The sequence below is a fragment of the Parus major genome, chromosome 9, assembly GCF_001522545.3.
Source record: "Parus major isolate Abel chromosome 9, Parus_major1.1, whole genome shotgun sequence".
Lineage (NCBI taxonomy): Eukaryota > Metazoa > Chordata > Aves > Passeriformes > Paridae > Parus > Parus major.
Window position 1 is genome coordinate 3,189,553 of NC_031778.1, and position 14,269 is coordinate 3,203,821.

Sequence of the window (14,269 nt, forward strand, 5' to 3'; positions counted from 1 at the left end):
CATCTTCTTTAGTAATTATACACAACAACAAATCTGAAGCTCTCCATTAGATCTGATCTAGGTGTGCAGTGCTGATACCTGGGCTGGGCTCCTGAGTGTAGACACACAACTGAACAAGTGCACCCTGAAAGAGGCTCAAACCTGCTGCCAGTCCAGCCAGTGGCTCCTGGCAGTGCCAGGGCGCAGTGCTGTGCCCCAGTTATGTACCTCCATGGGGTTGACAGTGATGGTGAGAGCAGAATCATCCCAGTCCATCTCGCTCTCCCTGGCTCCCTCGTGCCCCACGGAGCCGTGCTGACGAGCCGACCGGAGCCGGAACACTCCCAGAGTTATCACCAACACCAGGATGCTCACACAGATGATGATAACGATTGTGGCCACGCTGGGAATCACTGGGACAAAGGGTGGCAGAGGGAATGCAATTACATTTGTGGAACAAGTCACCTAAACCCCACTAACCTGGTTAGTTTTCAACAGCACCCCCTCCTTGGGACTAAGAATCAGGACAGATACTTGCCGTGTGCCTGGGATGACAGAAGTGTTGACCAGTGCCCATCCACTAAGGTGGAGCACACACAAACAATGTTCACCGATATCCTGAGTGTGATAAATCCTAACTAAACAGTGAGCATGCTCTTTGAGCCACATAACTACAGAAGACAAGCAGTTAGTAAGTGCAGAATCAGTTAGTTTTTGCAGTAAAATTGTGTTACCTCACTTGCGTGCTGACCCCTTCTGATCTCACCTGAGGACTCAAATATACATCTCAAAGCATGTATTTTCAAAGGTTTCAAACACTTGTGATTTAAATCTTGAGCTCCCAGAAACAAATGCATTACTACCCTATTTGCCTGTGTTTACAACATTCCTGGGAGACTCTTGAGACTTAAGACATTTTTCCTCACAGTTTGGTTGCAGGAAGAAATCTCTCTGAACTACCACATGTAGTCAGCCCCACGATTAGGTTAGTGGAGAAATGCTGCCACTCTCTATGGTACTCTCAAGCTACTGCAGTTCCAGGAACAATAGTATAACCCAATCCACAACCCATTTTATTGACTTGCCCTGCCTATAAGAATGGAAGTATGAAATCAAAACAGTATTTAGGAACATAAAAAACCCTGCTTTGTAATAGTTTATCCATTAAACATTCAGTTTCATTTTAGTGAACTGTCTGCACAATATAAAGAAAAATACAGTAATTTTCTAAGCATGTCTGTATGTAGCTACTTATAACTGCCTACACTTTACACCAGCTTTCCTTTTTTACATATATATCATTCAGCTAAAAGGATTTCAGAATCCAACTTTTAAACAGGTGTCTTTGCCCTGGATTTAACTTCACTGAAAAGGTTTAAGATTTGGGTATATATCTTAACTCATATAAAAAAATTAAATAAAATTACATAATTAAAATTAAAATTAAATAAAAATACATCCTAATCCCTACTGCACATGACAAGATGAACCTCTCTTATCTCCAGAGAGCCCAGACTGAGGCCTTGACAGCAGCTAACACAGGCACTGCAGCAATTTTGCATTTTAAAGATAATACAGTTTCTTTCTTTTGTTTAGAGTGGGTAGAAATTAATATGCCACAGAACTACAAATGCATAAGAATAATGTAAGCATAAATATTACCCTTCATACTATTCAATACTAGAAACAAGGCATTTTTTAACTGCAGGGGTCAAGGTACAAAACCATCAATGAAGATTTTAAAAAAGGATACCAGGTTTTAATTGCCAAGTACATTCTTGGACAGAACATAGTGCAGTGTTACCTTCTGCACCTCTGCAGTGATCTCTGAGAGGTTTTGGAAGCTGAAACAAAGGACCTCAGGGCTTCAGTCTGTGGAGCAGGCTGACCCACAAGAGAAGCACTGACATACTGGAATCATTGTGAGCAGTCTCTGGGAAGTTGTCACGTACCTGAGCTGTGAGCTGCACTTACACTCCCCTCAGGGTGCTGAACAGATTGGAGAAATTTGGGCTGGACTATCATGTGATTTACATGGTCCATAAAGTTGGAGTTGGAACTGTGTAGAATATTAATCTGGGAGAAAAGAAAAATAAGACACCAGATACTAAAAAGGATTTTATACTCCAAGCCTGCTGGTTCCATATATTACATTGGACTATGAAGTTCATCAACAGATAGGAATACTACTTCATAGATTCTAAAGACCAAATTAACTCATTTTTTTATGCCTGTGGACAATACACAGCTTTGTAGCATGAAAAATGCATTCTAACCTTTCTGGCTCTTCTGGCTCAGATCAGGACTCTTTTGATTTACCTGTTTGGACAAGCAGTGACTTTTTCTCCTCTCTATATTGATCAGCTTTTAGGTGTTACCTAAACATTATGGAATAGCTGTTAATTTCATTAACATTAATTAAGCTGTTAACTGTCTTTATAAACAATTAATTCTCACCGTATTGCTAAGTGGGCCCTGCAATTTCCTGGAGTTGCTACCCAGGCTCTAGGTGGGAAAACACGACTCAGACATCGCTCACCTCCAGGTTGAACTCGTTGCTGGTGTAGCGCCCGTTGAGCTCGGAGCACTTGACCCTGAATTTCCTGTCGGAGGTGACCGAGCTGCCCCAGTTGCGGTAGCGGAGCTGCCGCAGCACCTGCTCGTAGCTGAACATGCTGTCAACACCTGCAGGGTGGGAGGGCAGGGACAGCTCAGGGACAGGCAAGGGAACGCTGCTCTGGTGATGCACAACCAATCAGCTGCTCACAGAATACACGGAAACTGGTAGAAAGGTCTGGAAGTGACAGGGCATCAAATGTTCCCTAATGCTGGAACCCTGGGCACAGAGAATTTCATGCTTTCTGTGCTGACAGGCACAGACCCACAAGAAAACACTGTTTGGCCTGAGGCCATGGGAAAGGCTTCCAAAATTAATAGATACAACTGAAAATGCGAATATATATTAAATCGCTAGGTGAGAAAGCTAGAGTTTAGGGTTTATGCTACATTAGTGAATAAGAGACAACATGGAGGATTTAGGGCAATGTCCCTTCCCCTTTCTCTTTCTTCTTTTAGGGTTTTTGGGTACTGTTAGGGGATTGGATGGAAGAATCCGCATTGCAGGACACTGGTGTTTGGTTATTGGGTTATAAGTGAAAATAAGTCACTTGGCATTTCCTTATTGGGTGAATTGACACTTAAAAGACCGTGGAGAGATATTTCCTACTCCATTTTGTAGCTTGTTAGCCTAGAGTACATCAGTCCTTACTGTCTGTAAAGATGCAATACAGACAAGGAAGAATAAACATCCTAAGCCCAAACATGAAAGCAGTCTCTCTCTCCCTCTCTCGTTAATCTTGGTCCTGAGGAAAAAGAACTGAGCTATCAGTGTCGCACCCTGACACCCTGATCCTCAATTATCTGAGGATAGTTTTCAGAATTGAATGTAGGTCCCTAATGGAGAGGGGTAAATACATAACAATGGTACAGAATAAACTACTTAGTGACTAGAAAAAGTTGGCCAGTTTCCCAGCATTGTACAGGAACACTGAGGAACCCCCTCACTCTCATGTTCCACTGTGATGGCCCACAAGAACTCCAAATTTCAAGAAAGCAGGGACACCACTTTCCTTACCTGGGGAGTAGCAGGAGGGATGCTGAGAATCCTAAGGGCAAACACAGCACATCCAGAGATCAAGAAGCAACTGTGTTTTTTTAAGATACAGTCACTCTTGGGATATTTTCATGGCTAGAAAATCACAGATTTCTGTCCAATTTCTTACATATTTGAGCTTTTGTTCCAATATATAAATGATGTGACAAAATAATGGAAAATAAATTTCATGAACTTACCATAGATTGAATATCCTGCAGTGGAATTTGTGGCATCTAGATGTTTTCCTTGAAGCTCCCCATGATCTAGTTCTAAACACTCTTGCTGGGGGTCTAGTTCTGCACCAATGACCAAAACATCACAGAAATCCAAGTTGTGGACCATTTCCTCTACCACCACTTGCTTATTGGCTGTGAACCCATGGCATAGAACATGGAAAAAAAAGAAGGAAATGAAGAGAAATGATCACAGAACAGCTCAGTTAATTTATGTGCTTTGCATCACGGCTTTCAATTTTTGCCAAGATGGCTGAACTGTTTTTGCTGATATTAAATCCAACACACTTGAAGCAAATCAAGGGAAGCTTCCTGTCTGTACAGGTGCTGTGATGATGAAGGCTTACAAATACCCTCTAAGATAAATAGAAAATATATTGCTCTATAATAAAAGGTACCCAAGAACATTACTGGAAGTAGAAAACTGAGTTTTGATCTTGGAAATAAAGTAATATAAAAAAATTCCATGTTTCAATGCTGTATTGATACCAGCTTTCTCAAGGAAGATCAAACTGGAAAAATACACATCCAACATATCTATGCTGGATGATTCTCTTAGTTACTCTATGCCCCATAAACAATTTGCATTACAAAAACCTGGCCATCTATCCAAGAGCAGGGTACTATTATAAATAGCAAGAGCCTGTGCTGTATGAATTAAAGAAATTAAGTTATAAAGTGACTGTCCTTCAACATGTACAAGTAAAAAAATAATTCTTTCACTGGAAAAAGAGTAACATATCAAGTTAGTATTTAAATCCTCTGATCAACTTAGCACTGAGTGCATGGCAAAACTGCTTAAACAGCTCCCTGAGGGCACAGACACTGCAGTCCTGGAACTTCCTGCCCATTTTGCAAAGTTGATGTTAGAGGGTATCCTGGGAAGGAAGGCACAGCCAGGAAAGCCTTACTCCTTAGATTGCCAACTCCTGGTGCAGTGAATCTGGGTACCTAAGCTCTAGGTACAGCCGTGACATATCCAGAAATGCAGCCCAAGTCAAATTTGTAGGCTTCAGATAACCCATGTCCCTAAATTTGCATATCATTACCCATTTTCTCTTCTCCAGAGACTTACATCTAGTTGCTGCTTATTCTAGTCCAACAAATAGTGTTTAGAATGATCTCTCAAATTAGGCATTTCATCTGCCTTGCACACTAACATGCAAAAGGAATATTCCTTTACAGACAGTGATTTTAAACTTGATACATACTATTGATACATACTTTTGAACATTCACACAATGTTGAATAATAATACATATATTGCTTAGCATTAGAAACTGTCATCATTGAAAATAAATATTTTAAAAGGATTATATATACATTTATAGGTGGGAAATTGAGGCATGAGATTACTTTATCAAGTATCACTCACAAGCTAATTTCAGAACTGGAAACATAAGAACAGAGTAAAACATCAACTTTTGTTCAATTACTGCTTTTCACTTTATCAATACAATTAAAATTCTGCTACAAGTAGAGGCATTTTAATGAAAATAACCTATGTAACAGAGTATGAAAGGAAGAGTAGAAAGGAATTATTCTGAGGTATAATATATAGACAGTGCATGGAAAATCTGCTTTTTTGGAAGAACCTTTTGATCTTCCACCATTTAACACATTTTTCAATGTGTTGAATTAAATTTCTTCAGTATAGCATTACTACGGCCTAATTAATCTGGGTGAAGCAACAACCTTTGCATTACTTCTTTCCACCAGCCTATAAAAATATGAGGAGACCTTACAAAATGAGTAATAATATTGTTGGGGGTTAGGTGTCCTCCTTTTAGTTCTGGCTCACCTGTGGAATTTTTACCCATTAGCTGTGGGAAAACCTGACTGTGGGTACTTGGTGGGTGCATGGCAAAAGCCCAGGGGGGGAAGGGGGGCAGGAAAAAGGAGGGTGGGGACAGTTTGGCGGGCTTTCTTCAGCTTTGGAGAAGGACACTTTGGGCACAGAGCTGTTGTGGTGGGGAGAAGGGAATTTATCCATCACCCAGGTGGAGCTGCTGCTGCTTCTCCTTCTCCCCTCTTTGTTGGTGGCCTCGCACCCCCTGTCCTGCCGGGACGTGTGGCAGTGCCAGCCACCACCGCGGAGCTGCTGATCCACCTCAGCCACCGGCCGAGGATCTCAGCTCATCCCTGCTGTTCCAGCCGACTGTTCCTCGGAGCCCTGCAGGAGCACCAGGACTAACTGCCCGAGGGGTTTGTGAAAACGAAGCCTCTCCTCCATCCCATCTCAGCCGAGAAAACTGTCACGGGGCCCCTGGTTCTGTTTTCTTGCTAATGCTGTAGTTATTGTTGTTTGTTTTCCTGGTTATACTGGTAAAGAACTGTTATTCCTATCCCCAGATCTCTGCCTGAAATCCCCTTGATTTCAGAATTATAATAATTCGGAGGGAGGGGGTTACGTTTTCATTCCAGGGGAGGCTCCTGCCCTCCCTAGCAGATACCTGTCTTCCAAACCTGAGACAAATATGTAAAAGAAAAACACAAACCTCTGTCATATTCTCTCAAGTCCTCTGAATGCTCCATTTTGGTGACTGTGCTGATGATCCTGATGTCAGGTAACAAAATAACACCTCTTTCACTTTCAAACTCTGCAGCTGGTCTAGCAAAGTGGCCCATCCCAGTTATGGTAATCTTAGGCTCATTGGCCTGAAACACCATTACATAGGCATCTATGTCTGGGATATTAATGCAGACATCTTCACCAAAACATCTGGAAAAACACATTAGGCATTAACTGCATGTAACACATTGCAAATCAGAGTGTGGCACGGGAACTGCTCCAAACCCAGCTCATGGCTCTCAGATCAGTCCAATTCATCCCCGGGCACTGACACACATGAGGATATATTGCTGTGCCACTGTGCACACAGGCCAGCTCTGGCCCTCTCCTCCTTCAGAGATACTCACTCTGAAGGACAAAATCATTCTTTCCTAAGGTCACTATCAGAATAATATTTTTCATGTTTAACTGACATTTAACAGAGCAGTAAATGGTTAAAAAAGTTAACTAGATAACAACTAACTTCAGTAAACCTAACATTAAATTCAGAAAGTGCTAGCAAACGAATACAACGTGGTTATCTTGTCATGTGTGATTAAAAGGGCCTAATTTTCCATTTAAATTGGTCCCATCATGAACTCTTTTTGGGACCCTTCAATATTTGCAGGGGGCAAAAGGTACTTCCATTTTCATCTGAATCATGAGTGTGCTTTGGCAGTGTACTCCCTGACAAGCTCTGCCTCATTCCAGAGATATGTCCTCTGTTAGATCAAATAGGCCTGCTTTAAAAAGTCATGGCTCTGGCTAGCTCAGAAGGAACTCTAAATGTTTAAAATTAAAAGTAAATAAGATTGCAGTGAATGCACTGCTCAGTCCAGACCGTACTCCCCAAACTATAAAGAGAAGACACATTAACAAGAAAGGTTTCTTAAGAAGATAATATCAAGAGAAAACCACCATGTAAATTGGCATAAAATTAAATTAATCCTTTAGGTTCAATAAAAAAGCAGTATGATTTATTAATTTAATTTAGTCAAAATTATTCTTTTTACATGACCAAAGAAAAAAGTAATTCATTAAAAATGTTCCTTATTTATTCAGTTCAGCTGATGTATAACTTACTGGACTTTAGATGAGACTTTGAGACATCGTACGCCTGCAGTAGGAAACTGTCTGGAGTTGATGTATGAGACCTTTTGAAGGGCTTGATTTATATTCTCAATGTCATCTCCTTCCATGACAAGGACTGACTGGGAAGGGTTGAAGTGATACTAGGAGAGATGTAAATAATTAGTATTTAAGGGACCAGGTACAGAGTACAAAATAATGTATTTTTTAAGGAATGCTGCACAGATGGAAGTTAAAAATTTAATAATTTAAGAAAAAAAAAATCTTAGTAGCTATCGTTGGCTGAATCCACATGTTGCTCTCTAAAACATGTACTTGTATCACCTAAATAACTACTCTTACAATTAATTTTATAGTAAATTATTCCAGATTTGTTGTTCTTTGCCCAGCCTTATCAACCTTGATGATACAATTTCTGCAGCATTTTCCAATGCTATTTATTTTTGAACTCTGTAGATGTTCAAAACCTTTAACTTACCACCATGACTATTATTCCTATGTAATCTTTTTTAGGTTAAACACATTCTCCATATAAAAGCACTGCCTTTTAAGCCAGCCTGGTGTGCAGAAGCGTATTTTGGCTGCTTTCTGTGTGGTTTTATCCTGGGATACCTTTCTGAGGTATATTTCAACATGAACAAACACAACGATTACAGCATTTGCCTCCCACATCTTCATTAACGTCAGACACACTAAAGGAGGCTCTCCATCCTGTCTGATGATCAATAAAGGTGTCATGATTTAAGACAGAGCTGCTCACTTGGGCCAGCAAACCCTGCAAAGTCACTGCCTGTGCTTGTAGCCCCAAGCCTTCTCTACTCCATTGCAGTGAACACACATCAGTCTTGCTGACCGAGAAACTTTGTCACTATTGTGACATAACCAATGACTGATTTGTACCTTCATTGCAATTAATCCTAATTCCATGTTTTGTCTTTGAATTGGTTCAGAAAACCATCTGCACTGCAGAGGAAACCAGTGTAACCCCCTTGACGTTGCACCCTACTGCTGTCAGCACGGAACACAAACGCACCTCTCCCTCCTGGGTACTCCCTCCCCAATAAAAGCTGGGCATGGATTACATGAACACGTTCTGTTAAATACAGACAGTGGCTGCCTACACTTCCTTACAGCCAGAAAGGTTAAAAAGCAAAACACATCAAATGGACTGTGATGAACAGGAGGAAGTGCAGGGCCCTCTGGAGAACAGAACGTGGAGAACTGGGTTTAAAGCTTGTGCAGGAAGATCACAACACACTGAAGGGTATTTTTTAACAAAGAGGAGGACTAACATGAATTGCAGCCTGCATACACTTCTTTTTCCTCTCTTTAAGCTAGCAGCAGTAGAGAATAAAATTAGCAAAAGGAGACTCTAGCTATCCAGTTAATAGCTCAGCTGCCAAAACAGCTGGAATGCTGCCAAAGGGACTGGAGAAAGCCCCAGTCTGAGACATTTTTGTCTTTCTCATTAAAAAAAAGTTAAAAATAGCAACAGCTTAGGCAGTGTCTCGGAGAGCTGTTAGAGATAACTGAAAATTAGGCTGCAGCCCAAAAATGTCCAGCACAATCATGTCAGAAACTGCTGCTGCTCTGCTCTTTCTCAGCTGGTTAAAGGGTGAATCTCCATGATACAAAGGGCCTGGAAACACCTTCCAGCATCAGTCTGTCAACACTTAATCTGCAAAGCACCACATAAACAACCCCACAGAATCCATCATCTGTGCAGCTGTCACACTTACCTGTCTGGGATCAGGTGTGTTTGTTTTTCACACCACACCACCTTTCTCTCTAATTTTCTCTTCAAGGTCAGGCAAGATTCTGCTTTCAGCTGATCTTCCTTCTGTCAGCCCCCCAAAGAAACCCTTCCACAATATCTCTGGCTGTTCCTTTCATTTTTGCCTCCTGCTGTTGCTCTTACTCTTGGCTTGCTGAGGCAGTAAAAGCAACATCAGTAACTTCAAAAAACCCACTATGCCTCATCTGTATTTCAGAAAATTAGAATGTTCTGAAGGTTTGCAAAAGCATGAAAAGGCAGAAAACAATCCCTTATCTTTCTTTTACCCTCTGCACTGCCACTACATTAAGGAAGTCACAAATGCTGGACCAGCAGTTGGTGGTAGAAGAGGGATTTTCCCAAGCCCATGAAACTGGGGTGACTCAAATATTGTCAGGTTTCAGAGGGCAACAATAGGGGAGAAATTACAATGCTTTTAAGCACCATGGAGAAGTGTACAGTGCTTTAATTCATGGAAAATCCCAGCAAAGAACTTACTATTAGGCATATACCATGTGGGTTCCAGAAATACCAACCTGCTCCTGGTGTATACTGCATTTTAAAAACAGCTTTAACCAACCCTGGTATCCCGTTGCTGTGAGAAGCAGCAATGTGAAATTCTTAATGATGTTGCTGGTAGGATGATAATAGAATTCTTTGGGGTCTTTCCTCATATGTAAAAGAGCTAGCAAAATTCCTTGTTACTTTTGCACTTTCAATTTTCATTTTTACCCTTGCTTTCACAAAATGTGTCAGTAATCACTGCAAACTATCGTCACCTGGACACACATCTGGGCACATTTCAGGTCAGTCTATACAACAAAAAGGTTTGGCTAATAAAATGCAGTCCATGGTATTCCCACTGCAATGTTCCAGATGAGGTGTTTTAGCACCATCCTCCTCCCCTCTGAGAACTCCACACCAAAACTGGTTCAGTTTCACAGGACACATTGTGTGCACCCAAAGGAACTTCCTGAGCTGGGTCTGAATCTCAGCTCCTTTGGAAGTGGTATTTGTGTACCAGGAAACAGCTTCACAAGTGCATTTACACTGAGCACAGGAACACTGTCACCAGATAATGGTGTCGGTAAAGGAAAACAGACAGTGCAGCTCATGCGAGCATTGGGATAGCCAAGATCCTACATATGTATCCAAAGAACAATTGGATGCATTCTGTATCTAAAGAACAGAATTTCAGAATTCTCGAATGAATGCAAAGCCAGCTGACCACTAGGTCAACTGAAACAGGATTTCCCTGTCTGTTACTCTCCAATCTTAGAAAAAGCTCTACATTACCAGTAATCATATGCGTATTGAAGATGGATAATGACTTATATTTAAATCTAAAAATTTAATTTATTAACTTTAGGAGTTTTTATTTTTAAATTTTCATGTACCATAAAGTTTTCCTCTTTGAAAACACTGAATTTTAGAATGCTATTGCATTAGGACTTGTGCATTCCACTGCTTTAAAACTACTTGAGATCAAAATTCAATAAATCTTTGGTATCACGTCTATTTCTGTACAAGTTACAAAATAAGCATGAAAACACAACCTAGCAATTCATACAGACTCTGAAATATCAGCAGTGTGTTACTTTCTGATCATCTAGCACTGCAATAATGGAAACGTTTTTCTTTGCAGTGTCACAGCTCGTCTACTGTTCTGTTTTCTCTTTGCATGATTTTATGGGAAATTACATTGCTTCTGGGAGTACATCTGTACTGTGTATACTCTCTTGGGCTCCTCACTTCATAAATCAGATCCAATATTTTATCAAAGATGATGTCAGTTCATCCCTCACCTTTATTCCTTGGCCAAGACTCTCAAGAGAATTGATATCGAGGCCTTCCTTGCAGGCCTGCAAACAGGAAATCACTTTCTGACTCTCAATTTTCCCTGGCCGGATTGTCAGACTGGCCAGGCTGCCATGGAAATACTGAGCAAACCTGGGCTTGGTGACTTCACCTCCTGCAAGAAGAAGGATGCAAAATGGTTATTGGTACCAACACACAAACTGCACATGTAATAAATTGTTGCTGTATTTTATATATTAGTAAAGGCCTGTATGCACAAACCAGCCTTTGAAGTGAGTTGTGATATTAAGGGCTAAAATCCTTGAAACTTGCCTGCAGAAGAGAGAGTAAAGCAAAACAATATCCTTGTGTGTAGGGGAAAATATGTAAACTGTGTGTGTTAGCCAATAGTAGCTTGCTCTGCCCGCAGACCCTGTAGAACCCTATAAACGTGTGCTAAAGATAGAAATAAACGGCATTCACAATTACTTATGTGAAGACTGGTGAATAGCTCGGGGGTCTTTCAACAATAAATCACTTTATGTTTTAATATATTTAAAGAATCTCAATCCATCTTAGCCAAGTTGTGGTACAGAGGAATATCTTTGTGGGTTGGGGGGTAGCTGGTAGCAGGATGTCTTTAAAATACTTGTTTTTCCAGGATTGTATTCAGGTGTCTATAAAGCTGAGACAGCAAACCCAGATATGAAACACGGTTTCCTGCAAGGAAGCATGTGATTTTTAAAAACGAACGTATTCAAGTAACAAACACCAATTTAATAAATGTTTAAGTCCAATATTTATTTATAGAGAAACTGTATTTGCAAGCGTTCCATGACAAGATCAGCTACCTCTGCCTCTGTCCGCCTGAGAACATGGTCCCAGATGAGCTGACAGTGGTGCCTCTGTACACAAAGTGCCACACTCCCTGGGGTGGGTCTGAGGACACACTGGGGACTGCAGAGTGAGCAGGGACCTGTGCATAGCCCCTCTCTAAGAGGCTGGGAGTGCTGTGACAGACTCAGGGAGCATCATTTGGTCCTGGCACTCTGTGTTGCACCAGGCCCTGCAGACACGCTCGGCTCGCCTCTACTCCAGGAAGCTCCCAAGGAAGACTGATCTTTAGAAGCTGTCAATAAAATGTGATTACAGACTCCTGCTCCAGTGATCATGGCATCTCAATTACTCTTGGGACAGTTAGTGATTTGCTCATCCTCCTTTAGGAGAATTTTTAAAGCTTGTTTTACCTTCAGTGTTATCTCTCACAGTGCATGTGAATTACTGCCTACCTCAGGCCTGGGAGGATGGAGGGAGCCACAGGGCATCGAGCTAGGCAGACTAATTGGATTAGCAGTTGATAGCCTGTTGATAAGGTGTTGTAATTGGTAGATAACTCATCACTACAGTGTTTGTAGCTTTAGTGTCAAACAACTTGTTTTTGCCAGGCAAGATAGCTCAAGCTTGAACTTGAACTTGTGTGTGGATTGGAGCTGGATAGGGATGAAGTGGCAGATTTTCTTTAGGCTGCTATTGTTACTAAAAATCTGCAAACCCTCACTTCCAGCCTCTGCAGGATGAGCATTATGAAGAAGACTCGAGCTATTTTATATAGTGAAGAAAACACACACTGGTGTACTGGCAGAAAAGAGGCATCCAAGCAGGCTGTTTCTTCAGAGAAACAGGCAGGTTTTGTTCTTCTTTTTTTAACATTACAGCACAAACTGCCTCTTTTTCTTACCCCAATGGAAAGCTCACAAGGGGCTGTTATTCTTGTCCACTTGTCCACTCTCACTCGTTTGTCCATTACGTGGGAAATTTCCTCTGGGCAGAATTTTGTTGAGATTTCCTAGAAACTTTTACATTTACAATAACTATAGTTCAGCCTTTCTGATACTTACCAAGACAATTATTTGGTAATTATTTGGTAAATCGATAGTGCATTATGGGGACATTTGCTTTTCAGCCAAAATGCTGTTATATTTATCTTCTTACATTGTCTTTAAAAGTACATATACAGCAGTAATGTAACTGGACAGAAAAAGGTGTGCCAAATTAAAAAAGGAAAAAAATAAAAAAGCAAACCTCTTCTTAAAAAGAAGACAAAGAGAGAAAACCATTTAAGAGCTTACAGAAGAAGTAGGAATCACATTTTGTTTGAAGCTTCACATTCTCATATCACTACAGAATTGTGAAGATAGCAAATTCCAAGGCTAAAATACCAACACTAATCCTGGAGCTTTGAAATTTAGAAATATAATAAGTCTGCCAGTATAATAAGTCTGCCAGTAGGTTTTAATACTTCTGAGGTGATGCAAAATAAAAAGCAGGTTCAGATCAGTGAATGTATTTAAATGCTAAATACACTCATTAAAATGTATATAAAAGACCAGACAAGAAGCCAGAACAGAGAACTCAGTGCTGTGGCTTTGCCTGACAGAAGAAGCAGAATGAACCAAAGCATCCATGAACAGATATTGGTTGTTCTTCCACTTTAGACTAGTTCTCCTCTGGTATTCTTGACACAGAACTTGATCTACATCAAAATCACACCCTTGGCAATCAGTGAGACCAGTGATGTGAACGAAATTTTAAAATTATTCAGATTAACTTGACAGGGTTTAACTTAATAGGGTTTATAATTAACCCTATGTACCTGCAGAGAAAGCTGTCAAACTTCACCAGGGTACAGAAAGGGCTGATTCCAGGAACAGCTGTACCAGGTGTTTGTTTCTGTTCTCACTAAGAGACCAGTTTGCTCAGCTCTGGTGTCAGCATTAGCTTTTCCTAGGCCTCATGGCACTGAAATCCCAGCTAAGGAGTAAGCTGGGATTTGCCATGCATGAGGCACTTTGCTGGGGTTAGGTGCTACCTGTCACTGCTCCAGGGTGACATGTAACCAAACCAACATCAGCACTTTAGCCTAAAGATAATGCTTAAACTCCCAACCTCAAATAAACCACCCCCACTCAAGCACAGCAGTACTGAACGTCAACTGCACAAAAAAGAATTCACTCTAGGCTGACCTTTGTAAAGGACCCTAAATCAATGAGGTAGCTCTGCTTAGATCTTCCTTTTAGTAAGATCCCTGAAGGAAGAACCAAGGTTTTTAGATTAAAAAAGGAAAACTATACCACAGTAACATACAGTATACCTAATTCTTAGTAGATAAAGCTCATATTGATAATGCCAGA

The 14,269-nt window shown here is 40.8% G+C and overlaps 1 protein-coding gene across 1 annotated transcript in view; it reads right to left on the minus strand.

The window, feature by feature from the left end:
• CLSTN2 (calsyntenin 2) overlaps positions 1 to 14,269 on the minus strand; it is a 191,863-nt gene that overhangs the window by 11,144 nt on the left and 166,450 nt on the right. The window contains exons 10-16 of the mRNA XM_015637580.3: positions 11,087 to 11,253; positions 7,502 to 7,650; positions 6,366 to 6,589; positions 3,832 to 4,002; positions 2,519 to 2,664; positions 1,932 to 2,055; positions 208 to 392 (exon numbers count right to left, since the gene is read on the minus strand). Of these exons, the coding sequence (XP_015493066.2) occupies positions 208 to 392; positions 1,932 to 2,055; positions 2,519 to 2,664; positions 3,832 to 4,002; positions 6,366 to 6,589; positions 7,502 to 7,650; positions 11,087 to 11,253 (1,166 nt within the window). The remainder of the gene's footprint in view (positions 1 to 207; positions 393 to 1,931; positions 2,056 to 2,518; positions 2,665 to 3,831; positions 4,003 to 6,365; positions 6,590 to 7,501; positions 7,651 to 11,086; positions 11,254 to 14,269) is intronic.